The sequence below is a fragment of the Ictalurus punctatus genome, chromosome 17, assembly GCF_001660625.3.
Source record: "Ictalurus punctatus breed USDA103 chromosome 17, Coco_2.0, whole genome shotgun sequence".
Classification (NCBI taxonomy): domain Eukaryota; kingdom Metazoa; phylum Chordata; class Actinopteri; order Siluriformes; family Ictaluridae; genus Ictalurus; species Ictalurus punctatus.
Window position 1 is genome coordinate 7,178,395 of NC_030432.2, and position 23,047 is coordinate 7,201,441.

Genomic DNA, 23,047 nt, shown 5'->3' on the forward strand with positions numbered 1-23,047 from the left:
GTTTTGCAGAGGGGTCAAATACTTATTTCCCTCATTAAAATGCAAATCAATTTATAACATTTTTGACGTGCGTTTTTCTGGATTTTTTTGTTGTTATTCTGTCTCTCACTGTTCAAATAAATCTACCATTAAAATTATAGACTGATCATTTCTTTGTCAGTGGGCAAACGTACAAAATCAGCAGGGGATCAAATACTTTTTTCCCTCACTGTATGTGTGTGTGTGTGTGTGTGTGTGTGTGTGTGTGTATGTATGTATATATATATATATATATATATATATATATATATATATATATATATATATATATATATATATATAAAAATTAACAATTTCATATTTTACCTGTACATATCTCAGTGCACAAGTGATCAAAGCACAAATCAGGCAGTGAGCCTAAGCATGTCTATTCTGCTGGATAGAATTGTGGGATTATCAAAGAGGACATGTACAATGTCGCAATTCAGTCTTTCCAGATAAAAAAAAAAATGAAAATGCTGTCACACCCTGTAGGATTTGAATACAAGCATCACAGGCACCTGAAAAACAGGAGAAACAAGGAAGCATTTCATGAGGAACTGTATGCACTTTGTGGTTTTGAGTACCTTTGATTTTGTGCTGTCTGGACTTTTGGATTGAGGCCACATTAACTTTAGTGAATATTATGTTTCCTGTTCAGATGATCATGTATTGATTGGTGGCTTTTACATACACTCATTGGGCACTTTAATAGGAACACCTGTGCACCTTGTACATTCTTTCAGTTATTTCAGTGATATCAATGACTTTGACTGTAGTGTGGTTATTGGTTCCAGACAGATTGGTTCGGGTATTTTAGAAACTTCTGGTCTCCTGGCATGTTTACACACAACAGTCACTAGAGTTTACACAGAGTGGTGTGGAAAACATAAAACATCCAGTTAGACCACATCAGGTTTTATCCCCCAATCTTCAGCTGTATTTTCAGTGGGTCTGCATCCACTGTGGCCTCAGACTCCTGTTCTTGGCAGACAGTCAGTCTCTACATGATTTTGTAATTTTGCGATTGCAGAAATGAACGCATCTCTGCAATTTTTGGAGGAGTTTGCAATTTTTCGAAATTACCGCAGATTTACGCCGATGCGCCATGTGATGTCATCACAACTCGCATTCAGCCAAAGCCCTCTTCAATTCACGTGCGTCAAACATGAGTACAGCTAAAAGGTCTCATTTACCAATAAACTTGACTGTGAAAGACCGTGTAAAACAATTTTCTGCGATTGTAATTTCACGCAGTTGTAATTTCACTAATTCAAGTAGTTTTCTGGGGGGAAAAAAAACAACACAAAGCATTCAGCATTTTTGGCCGCAACAATCACAAAAAACTCTGAAATCCTGCACGGACGGAGATGTGGCATCCGACGTGGTCTTCTGTTATAGTTCGTCCGCCTCAAGATTCAGCATATTGTGCATTCTGAGATGCTTTTCTGCTCTCCACAGTTATAAAGAGTTGTTATTTAAGTTACCATTTGAGTTTCCTAGCTCGTCTAACCAGTCTGTGTAAACTGTAGAGACTGTTGTGCGTGAAAATCCCATAGCTGACTTTGGATTGGTTCTCTGGTTTAATAAAAATGTCAGCAGCAGTAGAGTAGCTGGTTTTCTTAGTTAATGATAATATTGATAAGGATAATTGATAATGGTTATTGATAAAATTTTCTGAGGAGATTGTAAGCATATCACACAGGGACACTGCTATTTAAAAATAGTTTTAAGTGTCTTTAAGCAGGTGTTGCAGAAAGTTAAAAGAAGATGCCATGGCATACAACTATCTTTCATCTTCCAAAAAAAAAATCATACTCTTCTGTTAGCTGAGGCATTTGTTTATATCTTACGGCTACGCCCAGACAGACCAGCCTGTCCTCCATTTATATTAGGGTGTATTGCGACCAATTTGTTGATTCGATTTGATTCTTATTTATATGATTTTGATTTGATTTCGATTTGATTCTTCTTTATATGGTTTCTATTTGATTCCATATCAATTAGTTATCAATATTTCATTTAAAATGTTAGTTTTGCAGACATGGAATCCATGTTTTAATATAAATGCTGGTAACTGAAACCCTTCTACTTAGCTATATTACTGAAATACACATTTATATTAACATGAGGGCCCACACAATTATGTTTAATTACTTTTTTTTTATTTTTTTTATTAATTGTAAAAGTGCAACAGTGAAATTCATTATCAACTTAAAACATGTTTAAGAAATAAAACCGTTTTCAAAATTCAAAACATGAAAGATGGCGACATCTTCAGGACGAGAGGAGAACTGATATTCACATCTTCTCAAGTAAAGCGTTAAGAGTCGATATCATTTCGTTAAATTGAAGATTGATTAAAATCGGAGAATCTATATATTTTACCCAGCCCTGTTTTATATACTGTGGCATTTCTTTTGTCATAATTGAATGACTGCTTTTGTTTGTCTTGATTTATGGGTTTATTAGCTGCTTGTTTATTTAAAAAAAAGATAATTAACGCCAATATTATAAGATCTTTTACAGACTTGTTTTCCTAGGATAATCTTAGTCCCTGAACTAATGAACTAGCGAGAGGATTTGTTTTTGCTAGAAATTCCAAAGCACACCCTGGATCCAGTCACTCTGTATAAGGGCGTCTGTTAAATGCTGTAAAAAATAAAAAACAAGCAATTTAAACTTGACAGTATCGTTCCACTTATGAAAGTGCAGTAATCCATGCAAATGATATGATTTGAAATCATATAATTGAGGATTACATTAGGTTAGTCTTCATATGCGTAAATTTACATGAACGCAGGAGTACGAGTGGGATACGAATGTTTTCCCGAAATTACAGGTTTTTCTTGAATACCAGATTTCTTGTCTAAATGCTCCTACGAGTGATTTATAAACAAGTCACTTCGTATCTAGTTTGATAAATGAGGCCTGGTGTCTTGTTTTTCTCCCCAACCATGGCGAACGAATACAAGTTTTGTTAATATTAAAGAACAAAAGAAAGCTGCTGGACCAACCAGTCCACACTGCAGTGTAAATTAACCTCTATCCAGAGAGATCTTTGCTGCATTCTCAGAGGCAGTGTGGATGTCCCACATACTTCAGATCAGGTGTACAGGGGAGACAACACCATCCCTTTTTGCCCTTGGAGAGAGGATGTGGTCTAAAAGCAGCAATGTAGGGTGGAGCTCTGATTTCTCGCCCGATTTGAAATGTCTGATTTCCCAGTTCCAGTTAATGCCCCAGGCTGAGGTTAACTCTCGACTATTAACGCCATAATCCTTAGACCTTCACTCAGCACTGTTTGTATCAATGAGTTAACTGAAGCCAAAGCGTTCCTGGGGCTCAGAGAGTGGCGTGGACATGCAATCAGATTTTACTCAGATGTCTTTGCTTTCAGTGTGTGATCTCGGCGCCAGTATTTGTATGATATCATAGACAAATGATTTCAATTAAGCTTTTTGCAGTGAGTTATTATTCTGAACATCACGATTGGCACCTCATGTTCTTTCTCTCTTTCGTTCTTGATGAAAGAAAGCAAAAAGGTTTCATGCGCCCATTATCTCAGTCATGTTCTCACAGTTCATTCTATAAAACCGGATCAATTATTAATCTCATACACAAGATGCTATCTTGTTGGAATGAAACATATAAGCCTACTGCATGCTTGTTAGCGAGCTTTACCCCTCGTGAGAAGATACTGATCTCAAAGGAGGCTGAAACGGTGAGCAGATCAGATTCCGTGGAAATAAAGGAGACAATGGAGGGGAAAATGTATGATCTGTTTAAATTGTGTGTCGCCTGAAGAATTCCTTTGAGCATTAGCGTTTCCTCCACAGCAAAAGGCACACACTGTATTGTACTGCACAGGAGGAATTTTAATCCGCAGATTGTGTGACATGAACATTGTTCGTTGCAGTGTCTGTGTTTGGTGAATTTTCTAGGCTGCACTACAAAGCAAGTGCGCCATTTTTATTTGAATATTTTTAAGATATTATTGAAAATATTTAGTTAATCGGTAGCGTGACATTTAGGGAATAGTCTCAGCTATTCACAGCAGTGTTTCTGCTGCATGGGGCACATAGGCTAGCAAAGATGATGTTTCGATTTTGGCATCCACGTTAGATTATTTTTCTGTTAACTCATGCTTTAAGGTTGAATATTTTTGGACATTTGCAGAATGGTACCAACAACGGTAGTTGAAAGAAAAATACACGTATTGGTATGGAAGAAGCGAGGCTGGGGCTGATTTCTTTCTGATTCTTTTTCAGCAGTGATGTGAAATGCAGTCGCTGGTGTAACGAACACGAATGAGGTGAATTATTTACTGTATAATCCCTTTTCCTTTTTTGCTCCAAAATGCCTTTGGAGGAGAAACTATAAGTAGATTGACTAAACACACATTATCTAAAGTTCAAATTACACCAAAGGACAGAACTGTAATTTGAGTTTTTTTTTGTTTTGTTTTGTTTTTTTGGTTTGAACAAAAGGAGTACCATATTTGGCATGAAGCTAGTAAAGTGATACAGACCTGAAACATTCTTACGTCATGGATGAGACCTCACGGTGTAATGCATTACTCAGCCGTAACAGTTTCATTGTTGAGCTACTGACTGCTATTAGATTTTCTCCCTCCCTTTTATCATCTAATGTAGTGAGAGAAAGCTCTCTGATGCAGCTCTCAGTGCTGCTCCACTATGTGCACGCTGTTCCATCTGAGCCCTCTTCAGTCCCACATCACCTCAGGGGCAGGGCTTCCATCCAGTGCACGAGTGAAGATTGGATTCGTCCTCCTTTTCCAGTCGTAACTGGACACGGCAGAATGCACACCCTTTCTGCTGCAGTACCAGCTTGTTTGAAATGCTCTTGGTAAAAAAGTGGAGCTCTTTAGACTCCTCCGAATCTGGATTTTTAAAGGAGAGGAGGGGCTGTGTTTGCTGAGCCTCGACTGACGGATGGACGAGCCTACAGTATATGCAGCGTGATGGGTTGAATATGTTTGTGTTAGGCGGGGTCCATCTAAAGCATTTGTCAGTGTGGTGCAGGCTGGCCTGATGAAGCACGGAAGGTTACGGTGTGGTGAGGATTTTCTCTCTTTTTCCTTGATGTTTATTAAGGAATAGAAGTGCATGCTGGTGTGACAAGTAGTGAGGTAATATGCAGCTTCATGCAGAGATGTTGTGTTTGCTTTGTTTGGCTTAACACAATGCTTTTCCTAACAATATTTTAATAACATGTTGAAATGAAGAGTTATAAGTTATGTACTTGATTGCAGAAATCCAATGTATGGCTTTGTCAGCTTATATTGGTATTTATTCAGTGATAATACTTAGACCTTTACTGCTACTACATACTGTATGTGTGACACAGATAGTAAATTAATACAAGTAGTTCTCTCTAACCAATCGGCTGTCATCATTTAAATTTCAGAGCACTGCTCAACTAGGTCATTTAGCCTCCTGTGCGCTTGCATTAGTTTTTGCTATAAATAAGCCATGCTTTAATATTCCAGAGCTCTGTTGAGTTTATTATAGTTCTCTACTTTCTTTACATTGCTTTGGAGTTCCAAATGTCTCTGTTCATTGATTTTCTGGACTGATACAGTACATTTTGAATGGTATTTTTGAGATGTGATATAGTGTATTACATCAGACATTAGAAAGACAAGTAAAAGTGGTATGGTGTATGTGTTCATAAAATAATAAGAATAAGAAGTAGAAAAGAAAAATAAGAATTCCCAGGCATCCAACATCTATTTTTTTCAAGTGTGGTAAAAATAAAAGGTTGATTTTAATTCTGATTATTCATAGTGTAATGTTTATTTTTATATGAATATGAGAGTATGTATTTGTATTCAATTCAATATATTTTTTTGATTGGATAGCACTTTTAACAATGAACATTGTCACAAGGCAGCTTTACATATGTATATAAATTCAGGATCTACATTTTACATGTATAAGTTTATCCCTAATGAGCAAGCCAAAGGCGATGGTGGCAAGGAAAAACTCCCTGAGATGATATCAGGAAGAAACCTTGAGAGGAGACTCAAAAGGGAACCCATCTTCATCTGGGTGACACCGGATAATGCGATTCTAAATAATTCCTTTCTATAACTGTGCGCTATATGGTCAAAAAGTACACTTATGTAACCAGGAAATTCAGTATAGTTTTCACAGGAAACTGTTCACTGATCGAGACTTGAGTGCAAAACTATTCATGGCAAAGCCCAAAGCCATCTTCACAGTTGGTGCCATGTCATATTTGTATGGCTGGACAAGTTTAGATCTGGATGCTCTTTATTAATTCGTAGACCTAAAATTTATCCCTACTTGTCTCTCAATAGCTTATCAAACAGTGAGCATTGCTGATATGGCTCTTCCTGTACTTAGCTCCACCCTGTAGGCTGTCCAGCTTCCCACTTAATCATTCCTCTCTCTTTCTGTCTGTCTCCAGCTAACTCTGACCGGTGATGAGAACGATCTGACTCACAGCAGCCTCAACTCCAGGGAACTGGTGTATCTTGTCCAGATTTGTTGCCAGGTATGAGTGTGTGTGTGTGTGTGTGTGTGTGTGTGTGTGTGTGTGTGTGTGTGTGTGTGTGTGTGTGTGTGTGTGTGTGTGTGTGTTAGTGTGTGTGTGTGTGTGTGTGAGAGAGAGAGAGAGAGCGCGCGCGCTCTGTAGAGTCCTAAAAGACGAAATCCCATTAGTTTGTTATGGCAACAGTGGGGAAATTCAAGCTTTGTTATTATGGTAAAAAAAAAAATAATAAATAAATAAAAAGAAGAGGGAAGTTATAAAAAGAACTGCACGCTTGGATCAAAAAGGCAAAACAACCACACGTAGTGCACTTGGTATTTTTTGCACTGCACTTAAAGAACAGAGTCAGACAGAAAAGCTGCAGTGTGAAGAAATATGTTCTATATACAAAAGGTTTTTTGTTTTTTATACTTTGTTTCCTGCACAAGAGCAGCAACGTATGTTACATTTCGTACTGCTGGAATGAGGGCATGATGTGTTTAAACAGGAGGATTTCACTCCTGTGTGGTGTGTGTGTGGTTCACATCTTTCTGTTCTGATCAAAATCTCATTATTCAACTGTATGAAATCTAGAAGGACCATGTTCAGCTGGATTTAGACATTCAGCTTATTGATTGTAAAACAAGACCATGTACGAGTCAGTATCAGGAAATGTCCCTTCATCCTTTCTCTTTTGGACTTAAATTATCTTCACCAATAGTAATGACTTGTGGTAGAGCAGGAAATGATTATATCTATAATCTTGGCTATTTTTTGGATTCACTTGGATTGTGTTGATCTTTTAGTATCTAAACGGTACTAAATTATTAAGTTAGTATTTCACGTAATTTACTACTTTTACTAAACTGCTGCAATTTTATCAAAACACTTCCATTATGTAATAATAATGTCAACTGATATAGTCAGTTTCACTTAATCAAGCTGTAGCCTACTGTATAAATAATGTCAGTTGTGATACTTTGGCACAACAAGCTCCTTTGCAAACATTACATTTGACGCTTACTAATAGTGCCTTTCCAAATAAAGGATTTCCATGTGCATATTTCCTCAACCTTAATATTTGATGAACAGACAGCAACCTGTTAGACTTGTTATGGCTACTAGTACCGTTTACATCTGCTTAACATAACCTGCTATCAAGCATTATCGTAGCAAGTCGAAAGGTAAGCATGGCTACTAAACAAGTCATTCAGATGGATGACAAATATGGCATTTCTATCCACTGCATTATTTTTGTTCTTACTCTAGATAGCACGTAAATATTAATACATTATCTACAGTGCAATCCAAAACTACTGGGACAGCAAGGCCAGTTCATTTGTTTGTGCTATACACGAAAGCCATTTGGGTTTGAGATCAAAAGATTAATATGAGATGAGAGTTTAGAATTTCAGCTTTTATTTCCTGGTATTTACATCTAGTTAAATAACTTAAAACAATGAACCTTTTATATCAGACCACCAAATTTTTCCAAAAAAGTATAGGAACATGTAATATTTGGTTGCATATCCATTGCTTGCAATAACCGCATCAAGCCTGCAACTCACTGACATCACCAAATTGTTGGTTTCTTCTTTTGTAATGCTTTTCCAGGCTTTTACCGCAGCCTCTTTCAGTTGTTGTTTGTTTCAAGGGCTTTCTCCCTTCAGTCTCCTCTTTAGGAGGTTTTTTTTCAACCTCATGAATTCCTTTGTTGAGTTTGCATTGTGTTTTGGATCAGTGTCTTACTGCATGGTAAAGTTCCTGTAAACTTCTGAATTCATTCTGATGCTACCATCATGAGTTACATCTTCAATAAAGGTTAGTGAGCCTGTTTCAGAAGCATCCATGCAAGCCCAAGCAATGACACCATGCTTCCACCATGTTCCACAGTTGAGTTTGTATGTTTTTGATCATGAGCAGATCCTTTCTTTCTCCACACTTTGGCCTGTCCGTCACTTTGGTAGAGGTTAATCTTTGTTCCAGAACTTTTGAGACTCATCTCTGTATTTCTCTGCGAATTCCAATCTGACTTTCCGATCTTACTGCTGATGAGTGGTTTGCATCTTGTGGTATGGCCTCTATATTTCTGCATACAAAGTCTTCTTCAAACAGTGGATTATGATACTTTCTCTCCTGCCCTGTGAAGGTTGTTGATGTCACTGACTTTTGTTTTTGGATTTTCCTTCACAACGTTCTTAACAATGTTTCTGTTGTCAGTTTTTGTTGTTTTCCTTGGCCAACCCATTTGGTGTCTGTTGCTCAGAACACCAGTGGTCTTTCTTTTCTGGGACATTCCAAATTGACATATTGGTTATACACAATGCCTCTGATTGATTTTCCCTTTTTTCTCAGCATCAAAATGGCTTGATTTTCTCCCATATCTCTGATCTTCATGTTGGCTTATCCTTTTTAACAACAAATGCATTCTTCACAGGTGAATCTAAAGGCTAAAACCAAGAATAGATGGTTTTGAATTGAGAGCTATTTATTGTTTAAGCAATTAATCCAACAGGACACACCTGGATAACAAGAAACACCTGCCAGTCACATGTCCCAGTATTTTTGCTCGCCTAAAAATTGGGTGGTCTGATACAAAATGTGCTATGCTCTATGTTGTTTAACACATCTACATATACATACCAGAAAATAAAATCTGTAATTCTAAACTCTCTTCTCATGTTCATCTTTTGATCTCAAACCCAAATGTCTTCAGTCTACAGCAAACATGAATGAATTGGCCTTGCTGTTCCAATAGATTCAGAGGGGACTGTAGATGCCTTTTTTAATTAGCATACCTGATATGATATCTGCTATAATACTAGTCCTGGACAAGCATTAAGTGACTTTGCTAAGCAGAAAAGAGACATTTAAATAATCATAAATTAGCAGTTGGGTAAATGATTAGTAAGTGCATTAAAAGGTATTTGGGACAAGGTGCCAGAAAGTCCAGGTGTTTAAAAAAATCTGTAGCTTTATGTCCAGTAGTTTCTCTTTCCTCTTACTTTGGTTTTGGGCTCCTCCTTGATATTTATGATCAAAAGGCTTACTTATACTTTTACCAAATTGGCTGGCAGCTCCTACACCGAATAACTTCACATATGCCAAGCGATATAATTGGAACGACCATTAATGACTTCTAAATTGTCTGATGAGATTAAACATAGGTTATTGGATCTACAATGTATGTTTCCCAGACACCTAGATTTCTACAAATCAGGAACACCATGGATTAACACAACATAATGCAAAATTTCATTAGGAAAATGCCCCATTGAATGTAAAGTTGTAATACATTAGGTATAATAGAAAAGTAAAGTAAACTGTAGCTAGATTTATTTGGCTTTTATTGTCTGCTTTCAAAAGGCATAAGGTAGAAGCTAAGGTGGTTAAATTGAGTAATTTAACTGTTGGATAGTGCCATTATCTCCACATCCACAGTTTGGAGTAAACAGTTAGCCACACAGTGGCATCAGTGACCAGGCCTAGCTGATTTGTAGGTACCAGTGCATGTGTATCAGGTGCATCACCATTAGTTATAGCACTGAATACTGTCAACTTGAATATGATGACAATTTTAATAAAAACGAGTTTGGTGTGTGAAATGTTCTGGGTTCAAACATTCTGACTCCAATAAACTTATCATAATTAAAGAATATGAACTATTTTGATTATGTTCATGGCGTCTGTGGATTTTTATTTAATATACTATCATGCCAAAAATATGTGGACAACTGACCAATCAATAAATCCTCTCTCATTATAGATTTAGTCCAACTTTGCTGTTATACTTAATACCCTCCACTCTTCTGGGAAGGCTTTCCACTAGATGTTGGAGTGTGGCTGTGGGGATTTGTTTCCGTTCAGCCGCAAGAGTGTAAGTGAGATCAGGCACTGATGTCAGACAGGCCACTTGAGATCTAACACTCCAACCTTAGCAAACCATGTTTTAATGGACCTCGCTTTCTGCACAGTGGCATTGTCAAGCTGGAAACTGTTTGGGCCTCTTAGTTACAGGAAAGGGGATTTTTTTTTTCTCTCCAACTTTGTGGTAATAGTTTGGGGGAGGCCCACATATAGGTGTGATGGTCAGGTGTCCACAAACCTTTGGCCATATAGTGAAGTTTAAGAGGTTCTTGACTATAAAATGTTTGAGAGCCCCTCATTTAAGCAAGCATCATTTACTTATTGTGAGGTCTAAAAGTCTGAGACCACATTTTTTCATTTAAAATAGGAAATAAACCAAAAGTTTTAGAATTGTTTATATATATATATATATATATATATATATATATATATATATATATATATACACACACACACACAGTGAGGGGGAAAAAGTATTTGATCCCCTGCTGATTTTGTACGTTTGCCCACTGACAAAGAAATGATCAGTCTATAATTTTAATGGTAGATTTATTTGAACAGTGAGAGACAGAATAACAAGAAAATCCAGAAAAACGCATGTCAAAAATGTTATAAATTGATTTGCTTTTAATGAGGGAAATAAGTATTTGACCACTCTGAAAAACATGACTTAGTACTTGGTGGCAAAACCCTTGTTGGCAATCACAGAGATCAGACGTTTCTTGTAGTTGGCCACCAGGTTTGCACACATCTCAGGAGGGATTTTGTCCCACTCCTCTATGCAGATCTTCTCCAAGTCATTAAGGTTTCGAGGCTGACGTTTGGCAACTCGAACCTTCAGCTCCCTCCACAGATTTTCTATGGGATTAAGGTCTGGAGACTGGCTAGGCCACTCCAGGACCTTAATGTGCTTCTTCTTGAGCCACTCCTTTGTTGCCTTGGCCGTGTGTTTTGGGTCATTGTCATGCTGGAATACCCATCCACGACCCATTTTCAATGCCCTGGCTGAGGGAAGGAGGTTCTCACCCAAGATTTGAGGGTACATGGCCCCGTCCATCGTCCCTTTGATGCGGTGAAGTTGTCCTGTCCCCTTAGCAGCCCCAAAGCATAATGTTTCGACCTCCATGTTTGACGGTGGGGATGGTGTTCTTGGGGTCATAGGCAGTATTCCTCCTCCTCCAAACACGGCGAGTTGAGTTGATGCCAAAGAGCTCCATTTTGGTCTCATCTGACCACAACACTTTCACCCAGTTGTCCTCTGAATCATTCAGATGTTCATTGGCAAACTTCAGACGGGCATGTATATGTGCTTTCTTGAGCAGGGGGCCCTTGTGGGCGCTGCAGGATTTCAGTCCTTCACGGCGTAGTGTGTTACCAGTTGTTTTCTTGGTGACTATGGTCCCAGCTGCCTTGAGATCATTGACAAGATCCTCCCGTGTAGTTCTGGGCTGATTCCTCACTGTTCTCATGATCATTGCAACTCCACGAGGTGAGATCTTGCATGGAGCCCCAGGCCGAGGGAGATTGACGGTTCTTTTGTGTTTCTTCCATTTGCGAATAATCGCACCAACTGTTGTCACCTTCTCACCAAGCTGCTTGGCAATGGTCTTGTAGCCCATTCCAGACTTGTGTAGGTCTACAATCTTGTCCCTGACATCCTTGGAGAGCTCTTTGGTCTTGGCCATAGTGGAGAGTTTGGAATCTGATTGATTGATTGCTTCTGTGGACAGGTGTCTTTTATACAGGTAACAAGCTGAGATTAGGAGCACTCCCTTTAAGAGTGTCCTCCTAATCTCAGCTCGTTACCTGTATAAAAGACACCTGGGAGCCAGAAATCTTTCTGATTGAGAGGGGGTCAAATACTTATTTCCCTCATTAAAATGCAAATCAATTTATAACATTTTTGACATGCGTTTTTCTGGATTTTCTTGTTGTTATTCTGTCTCTCACTGTTCAAATAAATCTACCATTAAAATTATAGACTGATCATTTCTTTGTCAGTGGGCAAACGTACAAAATCAGCAGGGGATCAAATACTTTTTTCCCTCACTGTGTGTGTGTGTGTGTGTGTGTGTATATGTGTATATATATATATATATATATATATATATATATATATATATATATATATATATATATATATATATATATATATATATTTTAAAAGAAAGTAAATGTTCAATATCTTGAATATTTGATATCCAAGATTCTGCACTTTTCTAGGTCCCTATTTAAATGTAAGCAAAATGTGATATTAGCTGCTTTGTACAAAAGGTCCGGTTTTCCTCATGATTAATCTCTTCTATTGAAGCATGTGTTCAGACAACATTCCGATGGATTTGATCTAAAATGGATCATAATGTTTTGCACAAATGTGTGGAGTCCATACCAGCTCGAATGCACAGTCATTTAAGCAAATTTTTAAATTCATGTAAATAATTCAAAGATTATACTTTCTAATTTTTTTGAAAATTGATGTATTAAATTAGAAAAGAATGCAAAATAGAAGCATTTTCAAGAGTGGTCTCAGACTTTGGACCCCACTGTATGTTGCAAGTGAAATTAGTTGGTTTGGTTCTTGTGTTCATTAAAGTGAAAACATGAACCCATGTTTAAATGGTTAATCTGTACTGTGTTCTGTGCTGTGATAGATTAACTAACAACAAGCAGTTCTGAGCACAGCTCTATATGGCAAAGAAACACTGCCCCCAGTGGTTTCTGTAGTGTATTACATTCTACCCTGAAGTAAATGTTTGTGCGTTTTTTACATTAAATTTTTTTTTACATTAAAAACGTGTGCCTCGACTATAAAAATCCACATCAACGAATTTTCATAATAGGTAATAGGTCATATACATAATAATGTATATGAGCTCCTTTTTTTATTTTATTTTATTTATTTTTTTTTTTTTCTCCTAAGACTGTGATAAGTACAAAAAGCTCCTTTGTAATATTTCTTCCTCTGTCTGCCAGGGGAAGAAGTGGATTGTGAAACGGTCATATGAAGACTTTCGGGTGCTCGACAAGCACCTCCATCTCTGTTCATATGACAGAAGGTTTTCTCGGCTCATGGAGCTTCCTCGATTTGAAAATCTGAAGGTCAAATCAGAGGTATTCCATATCCAATATTGTTTCTTGTCATATGTTTTGTATTCTGTGGGATTAAGCCTAATAGTACTTATCCATCAATAGTATTAAAATAAGCAACCTGTCTTTTTGTTCTGTCTTTTTTTGTTACATTTTTCTATATATTTTATCTTTCTGTATATTAATTTCTGTAATTTAAATACATAATAATAATAATAATAATAATAATAATAATAATTTAGTTGACTGAAAGTACTGAAAGGCCTGTAAAGTTGTTTATTTTTTAAGGTATAAAACTGCAAGGGAAATAATCAACAACGGGGTGGATGATGTACCATTTTTTAAATAAATTTAAGAATGCCCTACTTTTTTTTATTTATGTTTATCAGTTAATAGTTACATTTAATGTTGATGGAATGGCCGTAAAGCAATTAGTTCCAGTTAGATGTTATGTCTTAGATCATGTAGACGGTCATACACAAATGTATTGCTACTTTAAATGTTAATATGATCATGTCAGGGATTTATAAGGAACATGGTCTACATAATCTAATGATAAACAGATTAAAAACATTGTTATTTATCAAATAAAAATGTATATGCATTAATACGGTGAAGCTTTCTGTAGTTTGATGTTTATTCAACATGTATTGAAGGAGTCTCCAGTGTCAGTGTAACTGTCAGTAAGTTTTCTTTGCACTGTCTGGTTTCTCAGTAGCACTTTTTTGTCAACTATAAATTTAAAAAAAAATATTGTTGCCAAATTGTCATGATATAAGAGGAATAATAATAATGGGTGCCATATTTCTCCTCACAGTGTTAGTCTTTTTGACTGGAGAAATACTGACTTGCTGATTGTTCTGTTATGTATATAACTCCTTTGCAATATATAATTCAATATATAGTTTTTTTTTCATAATTCATTATGCAGGTCAATCTAGAGTACGTTTCTATATTATTTGTTTGAACAAATGATATTCTCTGATTCTTTCACACTGTCACATAGTGCTGAATACAGCAAAACTGGGTTCCATTTTCTTCTCACGGTGCTGAGATTTGCATAAACACAGACAAGCAAATTAACTTGAAACTTGTCCATGAAACACTCCATCAAGTGAGAGAACTTTTATGAGGAGGAGGGGGGAGTCACGCTGACGACATCTCTTACCAGTTCTGTAATGGAGTGAGGGTTAAGTGACTGATTCATTAGGGTGTAGAGTAGGTCAGCTTTTTAGTGCATTGTGAAGTGTATTACTTCCCCTGTTCATCAGTCTTTCCTCTTGCCTTCTCAGCCTCTTTCCCAGATGCTTACTGCCTATCTTTCCCGTCTCTCAACCATCGCTGACAACAAGATAAACTGTGGGCCTGCCTTGACATGGATGGAGGTAAAGTATGCACCAGTGGCTCAGTCAATTCCACACTCTCTTTAATTCTTTTCTTATCCAGTACAGCGTTACAGATGTGCTTTGTGTTAAAGAGCTAAAGGAACTGCTCCCACCCATCTTCTCATGTAACATTAGTCAGTTGACAGATACAAAGCACCTCTGTACCTGAATGAACTCGGATTTCACTAATGTAATACATCTGCCAGACTATTATATACAGTAGTGTGATTCTATTCAGACAGCAGTGTTTGGCAGAAAGATATTGCCTTCAGAATGACTTATTGAGCAAGTTGACAAAAGTACATGGGATATTTTGGTGGTTAGTATAGAGTTGCATGAACTTGACAGAAAATGATGTACATTGTAAATTGGTGAGAACCCTCCAAGGTCCTTCACTAAGATTAGTCACCATACTGACAGCACGTGATGGAAACTTGTTCAAGTGCTCCTTTGTTGAGCACCCTTTAATGGTTAGAACTAGATAGGCTATACCTGGCATTTTGTTCGTTTCAACTACTGTGAACTTCTTTTGAATTCATGATTACATTTAACATAAGGTGATGTTCATTCGTACCTACCTATTACATATGTGTAGCAACCTGGAAAAACTCTTCACTTGGTGAAATCATGACATTTTCTAGTATATAAAGTTCTGAAAACAACAGATTTTTCTGAATTAAAATACATTTCCCTTTTGTAGGTATCTCTTAACATTTTAAGGAAAAAAATGAGAATTGCATTTAAAGATTCCAGTCATGTTCCACAGAAAGTCACCAACACAGAGACCATCTAAAAGCAACTGCTGTGTACAGTATTGATTTAATTTATATTTAATTTGTATTATCTATTTAATATGTATTGAATAAAATCTCAAGGTAATAAATATGAACATAAAATCTATATCCATCTTGATGTAGACATGCAGTAGTCTACAGCCATCTTTATACCTGCATTTGTTAAACTGGCATCTTACAGTATCTACCTAATGTGATCTTTGCTAATCTTTGCTTTGCTAGGTCTTTCCAAATTTAGAAAGGTTCTTAGTGATTAGTGGACAACCCGCTCTACAACTCAGGGTATGCAAATTAGTACTCGCTCTGCAGAATGCAAGAGCAATGCTACAATATCCATCCATCAGTCCATTTTCTGTACCGCTTATCCTACACAGGGTGCAATCAGCCTACAATGCATGTCTTTGGACTGGTGAAAGAACCCGTAGCACCCGGAGGTAACCCCCAAAGCACGGGGAGAACATGCAAACTCCGCGCACACTGGGCAGAGGTGGGATTTGAACCCTGGTCAGGGTCATGGTGGTCTGGAGCCTATTCTGGGAACACTTGGCACAAAGCAAGGAACATTTCACATGCACACACGCATATTTTTTTTTTTTTTTTTGAAACCCAAACAGGAGGAAACCCAAATGAACACAGGAAGAACATCCACATAAACTCCACACAGACAGTAGCCTGAGCGCAGGATCTGTGCCGGTTACACCGCTACTCACAGCCCCACCAAAACACCTGATTTTGGTCAAAATCCAAGTTTTCATCAGCCACAGCAACAATAGGTTTATATAATACCCCCTAACATATATCACAATTGATTTTAGATGACCCTCATCCAGGGTGTCCCCTGCCTCGTGCCCCGAGTCCCCTGGTATAGGCTCCAGGCTTCCCGTGACCCTGTGTAGGATAAGCGGTACAGAAAATGGATGATTTTATATGACAGAATTCTCTGTATTGGTTCCTGCTCAACAAAACTTGTTTAATTTAATTAATGCATTTTCTCATATTCTTCTTATCCTTCTGTCTGTATCTCCCTCCCTTTTTGTCTCACTCAGATTGATAATAAAGGAAACCGCCTGCTGGTCCATGATGAGTCCTCCATTAATGTTCCAGCTGTCGCTGCTGCTCACGTCATAAAGCGCTATAATGCCCAGGCTGCCGATGAACTCTCTTTCGAGGTGACTCAGATTTCAAAATGCTCAAGTTTTGTACTGCCATTAGACTTTTTGTCATTTAGCACATTTTATCTCTTTTCTGGTTTTAGGTTGGAGACATAGTTTCAGTCATAGACATGCCTCCAAAGGAAGACACTGGATGGTGGAGAGGAAAACATGGCTTTAAGGTGGGGTATATTGTGTAGCAGAACAATAATGTTTGCTTCTGGAAATCTGGATGTGTGTCTCCCAATATATTATGTATTATCTTGTCTTCTTTCTTCACTTTAAAATACCATATCTTAAAATATCTTGAATATTGTCAAATTTATAGAATATTTCCCATTAGGATATTACAATAAAACACATACCAGATTTATAACTCCTATTTCTAGACTTTTTCAAATATTTTATTTATTTATTTACAAATTCTCATGTTCTATTGGCAGGTAATTTCGTTGTGTTCTAGAAATAAATGCTCGATCTAAGCAAAGAAATTAACCGTATATTTGTTTTAGTGTAACTGTATAATAAGAAATACTAGATAAATGTGACTATATGATTGTTGCAGTGCTCTGTTACTGTTTTTGCAGGTGGGATTTTTCCCTTGTGAATGTGTGGAACTGATCAGTGAGAAAATTCCTCCACAAGTGACCGGTGCACTGCCAAAACCAGGTATTTTTGTGTAAATGTGGAGTTAAACTAAGTTTTGTAAATGAAAGATACATTTTTATGTTTTGGTAGAACATTCATTCATTCATGTTGAGTAAACACTTTATCCTGCTCAGGGTCACAGTTTATCCAGAGCCTATCCCAGAAACACTGGGCATGATGTAGGACTATACTGTAGATGGGACGCCAATACTTTTTAAGGCACCAAGCATCAAATATGTACTTTCTTAACTAGGGTAATTTTAGAGTAACCAATTCACACCAAAACCTACCTTGTGATACCCGCATGCACACAGAGAGTACATGTGAACAGTAACAAGAGCGTAGGGATCCTGGAGCTGTGAGGTAGCAACACTACCCGCTACACCACCATGCTGCTTTACAGAGCAGTCAGCAGTTCAGTTGACCATGAAAATCTGAGGAAGTGTGTCGGGACAAACCCATAGATGGTTGGGTGCAAATTCTACTTAACTATATAAAAACACAACATAGGACAAAAAATAGAGCAAAGATTATATACACTGAATGTGAACAAACCAACCCTGACACCAGGCAGACACATCCAGACTCGGGAGACTGACACTCACCAACCAAACACCATTAGCAAACTGGCTAGCTAAGATTATCTATCTATTTAAAAAAAAAAAAATACAGCGGGAGGAACAAAATACACATGGTGAAGGGGACTAGGCATCCCTTTAAATTCTTCTGACAGCTGGCTTAAAAGTGTAGTCAGTTTAGTTATTTGGTTAACCAAGTTAGTTAAGTAAAGTAAATAAGTTAATTAAGTCAGTCAGTCAGTTAATAATTATTAAGCAATTGAGTTACTTGAGTAAGTAAAAAAAAGTTGGTTGGTTGAAGTAAGTTAGTTAAATATGTAAGTTAGTTAAAAACATTAGTTACAGTAATTTTCTTAAGTAAGAAAGTACGTTTATTGAGCAAGTCAGTCAAATAAGTTAGTGTAGTACATTATAGGAATTTAGTTAAGTAAGCTAGTAAATTGATTGAATTTGTTAAGTAAATTATTTAAGTAAGTTTGTTAGGTAATCAAGTTAATTGTATAAGCAAGTTAGTTACGCAGTTTTATTTCCTTCCTTCTGCATGATGTATGACACGTATCAAAATCTACACCGAATCAGACCCAGCAGTTTTCCACGGGCTTTCCACAGTGACGTTTTTCACTTTAATTTTATTTGCTACTAAAAACGATATAGCAGCTTTGTTTATCCCTCTTATGTTATTCAGCGTGAAGCTTTTAAATGTTTAAATTCGACATATGAGTCTTAATGTCTTTTAGTGTCTAATAAGCATGGGAAGCTGATCACATTCCTGCGTACTTTCATGAAGTCGAGGCCTACGAAACAGAAGCTGAAGCAGAGAGGCATTCTGAGGGAGAGGGTGTTTGGGTGTGACCTGGGAGAGCACCTCCTCAATTCAGGTCATGATGGTGAGTAGAAAGAGGAAAGCACTCGAATTCTGAAATAAAGGCTAATTGCTATTAATAATGTGCTTTTTAAATTTCCTTTCCTTTCTGTTTTTCTCTGCTGAAGTCCCTCAAGTCATCAAGAGCTGCGCTGAGTTTATTGAAAAGCATGGGGTTGTAGACGGCATTTACCGCTTGTCTGGGATTTCCTCTAACATTCAGAAACTACGGTAAGTGCGTGCGTGCTTTTCAGTGTGTCAGTCATGGACACCTAAATTGATGACCACCTTTGTTTCCGCTTCCAAATGAGCTGAGCCCTCACACCTATGCAAAGAATAACATAGTCAAGACTGTGCTGTTCGACATAAATACTGCACCCCATGGTGTTGTGATGCAGCATGAGGCACAACCAGATTGTGTTACAACCAAGGCAGGGTTCCCATGTGTCCTGGGGAAACCTGGAAGTCCTGGAAAACACATGGAAAATGAGAGAATATATACATTGCCCTGGAAAATTATTATTATTTTTAAATGTTCTTGATCATTGAAGAACAGTTTACAACTGTACGAAACAATTAACTTTAGTAACGCAAAGCGCTCTGTTCAGGGACGCTGAATTTTGACGCGTGAGCAAAGTATTCTGAGTTACGCTGTTTTATATCGCTGTGATGCTGTCTTGTGTTGGTGGTTTCAGGTGCTAGGAATTATTTAAGTGCTCGAATGTTTGCAGAAAATGTTGACTAATATTAATGACCTTGTTAATATTAATTATTGCAAACTGATTATTTTGATACGGCATGTGCAAGGGTTCTGCACGGCAACCTGCAGTATGCGTGACTGCATTGGCCTGATAAGTGGTATCGATATGTGAAGGCTTTTTATTTTAGAAATGTTGAAACTTCTTGCAAGTCAAAATGAGATGCTGATGCGATGCACAGTGGGTCATGCATTCAGCGATTAATTGCATGCTGACAGTGCAGCACAGACTAGTGTTGTGAATACAAGGCGGAGGCTGCTGTTTTGCTGAAAAAAGCGCGTTTGAAGATAGTCATCTTAAACCCAAAACCAAATGAATAACAACCGACACTAATCATTGGCGTTCTCATCCTACATCACATTTTGTTCTCATTAAAGTCCAGTTATAATTAGAAAGTGTGTTGGAATATTGTTCAGCAGTTGTTTAGCAGCAGGGTGAGGACTAGGCAAGCTGCCAGAGAACCGGTTGCTGAAATTCTTCCAAATACAGACGGCAGAGACTGCAGTGCTGTTTAAATCCACTAGATGTTCTCAGCGTATTAAATATTACTGTTTGTCTGGATAGTTCAGTCTACAGAAGAAGCGTGTAAAGTGGCATGTTGATATACTGTAACTATGTATCGGCATAATATAACATTTGTATTTTGTAATTATGTAAAATGTAAAATAAAATGTATTGAGTATTGTTTAGGTCGATGTAAGGAGGCTATTTCAAAAATAGGCTTTTGAATGAGCTTCGTCTGAACTCACACACTTAAATGGAACCAACTACTCAATACTATAGCCTGCAAATACTGGTTGAAAGGACGGGAGCAGTAATACTGCATTAAATGTAGTATATTAGTATAGTTCACGTATAGCGTAGTACATATAGTGTGCAGGTGCTTTTCACGGCAAGCCAGTCTGCCAGGAAATGCACCCCTCATATCTCCAACTAGGAAACACTAGTGTGAGATATAATAGTTCTTATATAAACTTAATAAAAGCAGGTTTGCAAATGTGATTGATTTTCTGCAACTGTTCACTAAACAAGAAGTTAATATAAGTGACTTCCTTTTTAGACAAACTATTGTGTTTGCTCCATTTCACCAACCAAAGTAGTTCCAAACAAAGCTGGAGCAGAACGTTTCTTAGCAACATACAGTGGTGTTTCTTTGCCGAATGAATCTGTGTTTTTGAACGAATTGTTTGAAAGAATGACTGAAATAACTCATTAAAAGTGAGTCACCTGCTGGTGGTTTTAGCTTAATCCATCCATCCATCCATTTTCGATACTGCTTATCCTTCAGGGTCCCCACAAGGTGGGGTACACCCTGGACAGGGTGCACCATCACATACACATTCACACACCTATTCATACACCACAGACAATTTGGACATACCAGTCAGCCTACCATGCATGTCTGCGGACTGGTGGAGGAAACTGGAGTACCCGGAAGAAACCCCCACAGCAATTCTGGCCACGGCAGGAATTGAACCTCTAACCCTGGCGGTGTGAGGTGAACGTGCTAACCACTAAGCCACCGTGCCTGTTTCAGTTCATTTTTAAAGCATCTTTCCTTTTCTCTTACTATTCAAAATTGTATTTATTTTAAAACATTTAACTCATTGCATTATTTATACAATTGTGATATATTGGTTGTTGGTATTTATATTAATACAGATTATTACTAGTGATTACTAGTGATTTTATTAAGTAGTTTGTTAATATAATAATATATAATATATAAACATAATTTAAAGTAAATATAGAATGTGTGCTTTCCAAAAAAGAAAAGACAATGAAGTACAATGACTGAATACTGTCAATAATACAAAATTAGAACAAGGAGGGATGTAAAAAGAGATGGTAATAAAAATAAAGATACTAGAACATGTAAAAGCTATTCCTACCCTTCATTGCATCTGTAAAACTTTGGATCTTAAATTACAGAAATAAACAAAACGCATGTCAGGGAGGCAGTGAACGTTTAAGAGGGAATGGAAAGAAAATCCCCAGTTCAGGGACTGGCTAGGACAAGTATCAGGAGATGTGCAAAGGGCATATTGCAAGTTTTGCAGGAAATCCTTTGGTGTCTGTAACATGGGTCTCTCAGCACTTCAGAGTCATGGACGAGGACAAGGCCATGTAAAAGTTGCTACATAAATGAAGACTTAGACAAAAATGACACATTTTCTCAGGGAAATGACTTCTGAAGACCGAGGACAGGAAATTTGCAGAGAAACTAACAAAGACCTACAAGCACCAACTGTAGATGTGGAAAGTGGCAGTCAGGGAAGCACAGCTTTTCAAGTTTCCAGTTCAAATGAAGAGGCAGCATGCTCAGCCCCACAAGGCAGCTCAACACTCTCAAGGTTCTTGTCAAGCCATGCTGTGTTTGAAGCTGAGATTCGTTGGGTAATCAAAATGGTCAGGTTACACTAGTCAGCTCCAGCTCTGATGTGTCAGTCATTTCCCAGACAGTGATATTGCCCAATGGTTTTCATGTTGTGCAACAACATGCAATGTCTGGTTTAGGACAGACATTTATATGTTGTTTAGTCTGTTTGGCACAGAAGCTTTTTGCAGGCTATTTTTTATAATGCCTTTTATTTTTTTGTAGACTCCGGCTGGGGGAAAAGGGAAGGGAAAGCTTAATGAGAAGGGCCTAGGCAGTCGTTATAACGTGTTCATAATAATAAAGTGAAGAGCCTAACTTCAGAAGGTGTGTGTGTGGGTATTTCTGATTTTACAGTTAAGTCATAGCCATAAATTGTATGTTTTTTAAGACTTCTGGAGAGAGGAATATATTACTTTAGGCCATGGATCATTGTCTTTTATTCCCATCATCATCCATCCATCCATTTTCTGTACCGCTTATCCTACACAGGGTCGCAGGGAACCTGGAGCAGGGTACAACCTGGACAGGGTACCAATCCATCGCAGGGCACATTCACATACACATTCACACACTCATTCATACACTACGGACACTTTGGACATGCCAATCAGCATGTCTTTTTACTGGGGAGGTAATGGAGCACGTAAAGAACATGCAAACGCCGCACACACAGGGCTGTGGCGGGAATCAAACCCGCAACCCTGGAGTTGTGAGGCAAACGTGCCAACCACCGTGCAGCATGTACCCATTTCCATCATCATGAAATTTAAAAGTCTTGGAAAATGATCTCTGAAAAAGAGTGGGAACCCTACAAGGTTCCAGAAATGTTACATAACATACATAACATTATAATGTTGCATAACATTCCAGAAATGTTAAATAAATGTCTCCTAACAGTAAACTTCAGCACATCAACGCGTTTAAGAATTACTTTGTTAAACTGTAACATGTTTTATTATCTGTTTATTAGTGTAGGTTATTTGGAGACAAAAATGCAGTA

General features: G+C 37.6%; 1 protein-coding gene across 4 annotated transcripts in view; it reads left to right on the plus strand.

The window, feature by feature from the left end:
- The window catches only part of arhgap32a (Rho GTPase activating protein 32a), a 44,575-nt gene that overhangs the window by 9,660 nt on the left and 11,868 nt on the right, over positions 1-23,047 (plus strand). For 2 of the 4 annotated variants that reach the window (XM_053687243.1, XM_017491584.3), the window contains exons 7-14: positions 6,475-6,561; positions 13,378-13,515; positions 14,784-14,876; positions 16,717-16,839; positions 16,926-17,003; positions 17,409-17,490; positions 18,785-18,934; positions 19,038-19,140. In XM_053687243.1, coding sequence (XP_053543218.1) covers positions 6,475-6,561; positions 13,378-13,515; positions 14,784-14,876; positions 16,717-16,839; positions 16,926-17,003; positions 17,409-17,490; positions 18,785-18,934; positions 19,038-19,140 — 854 coding nt within the window. Of the gene's footprint in view, positions 1-4,805; positions 5,098-6,474; positions 6,562-13,377; positions 13,516-14,783; positions 14,877-15,552; positions 15,953-16,716; positions 16,840-16,925; positions 17,004-17,408; positions 17,491-18,784; positions 18,935-19,037; positions 19,141-23,047 lie in introns of those variants that run through there. The other 2 variants (XM_053687244.1, XM_053687245.1) reach the window with 2 other exon arrangements.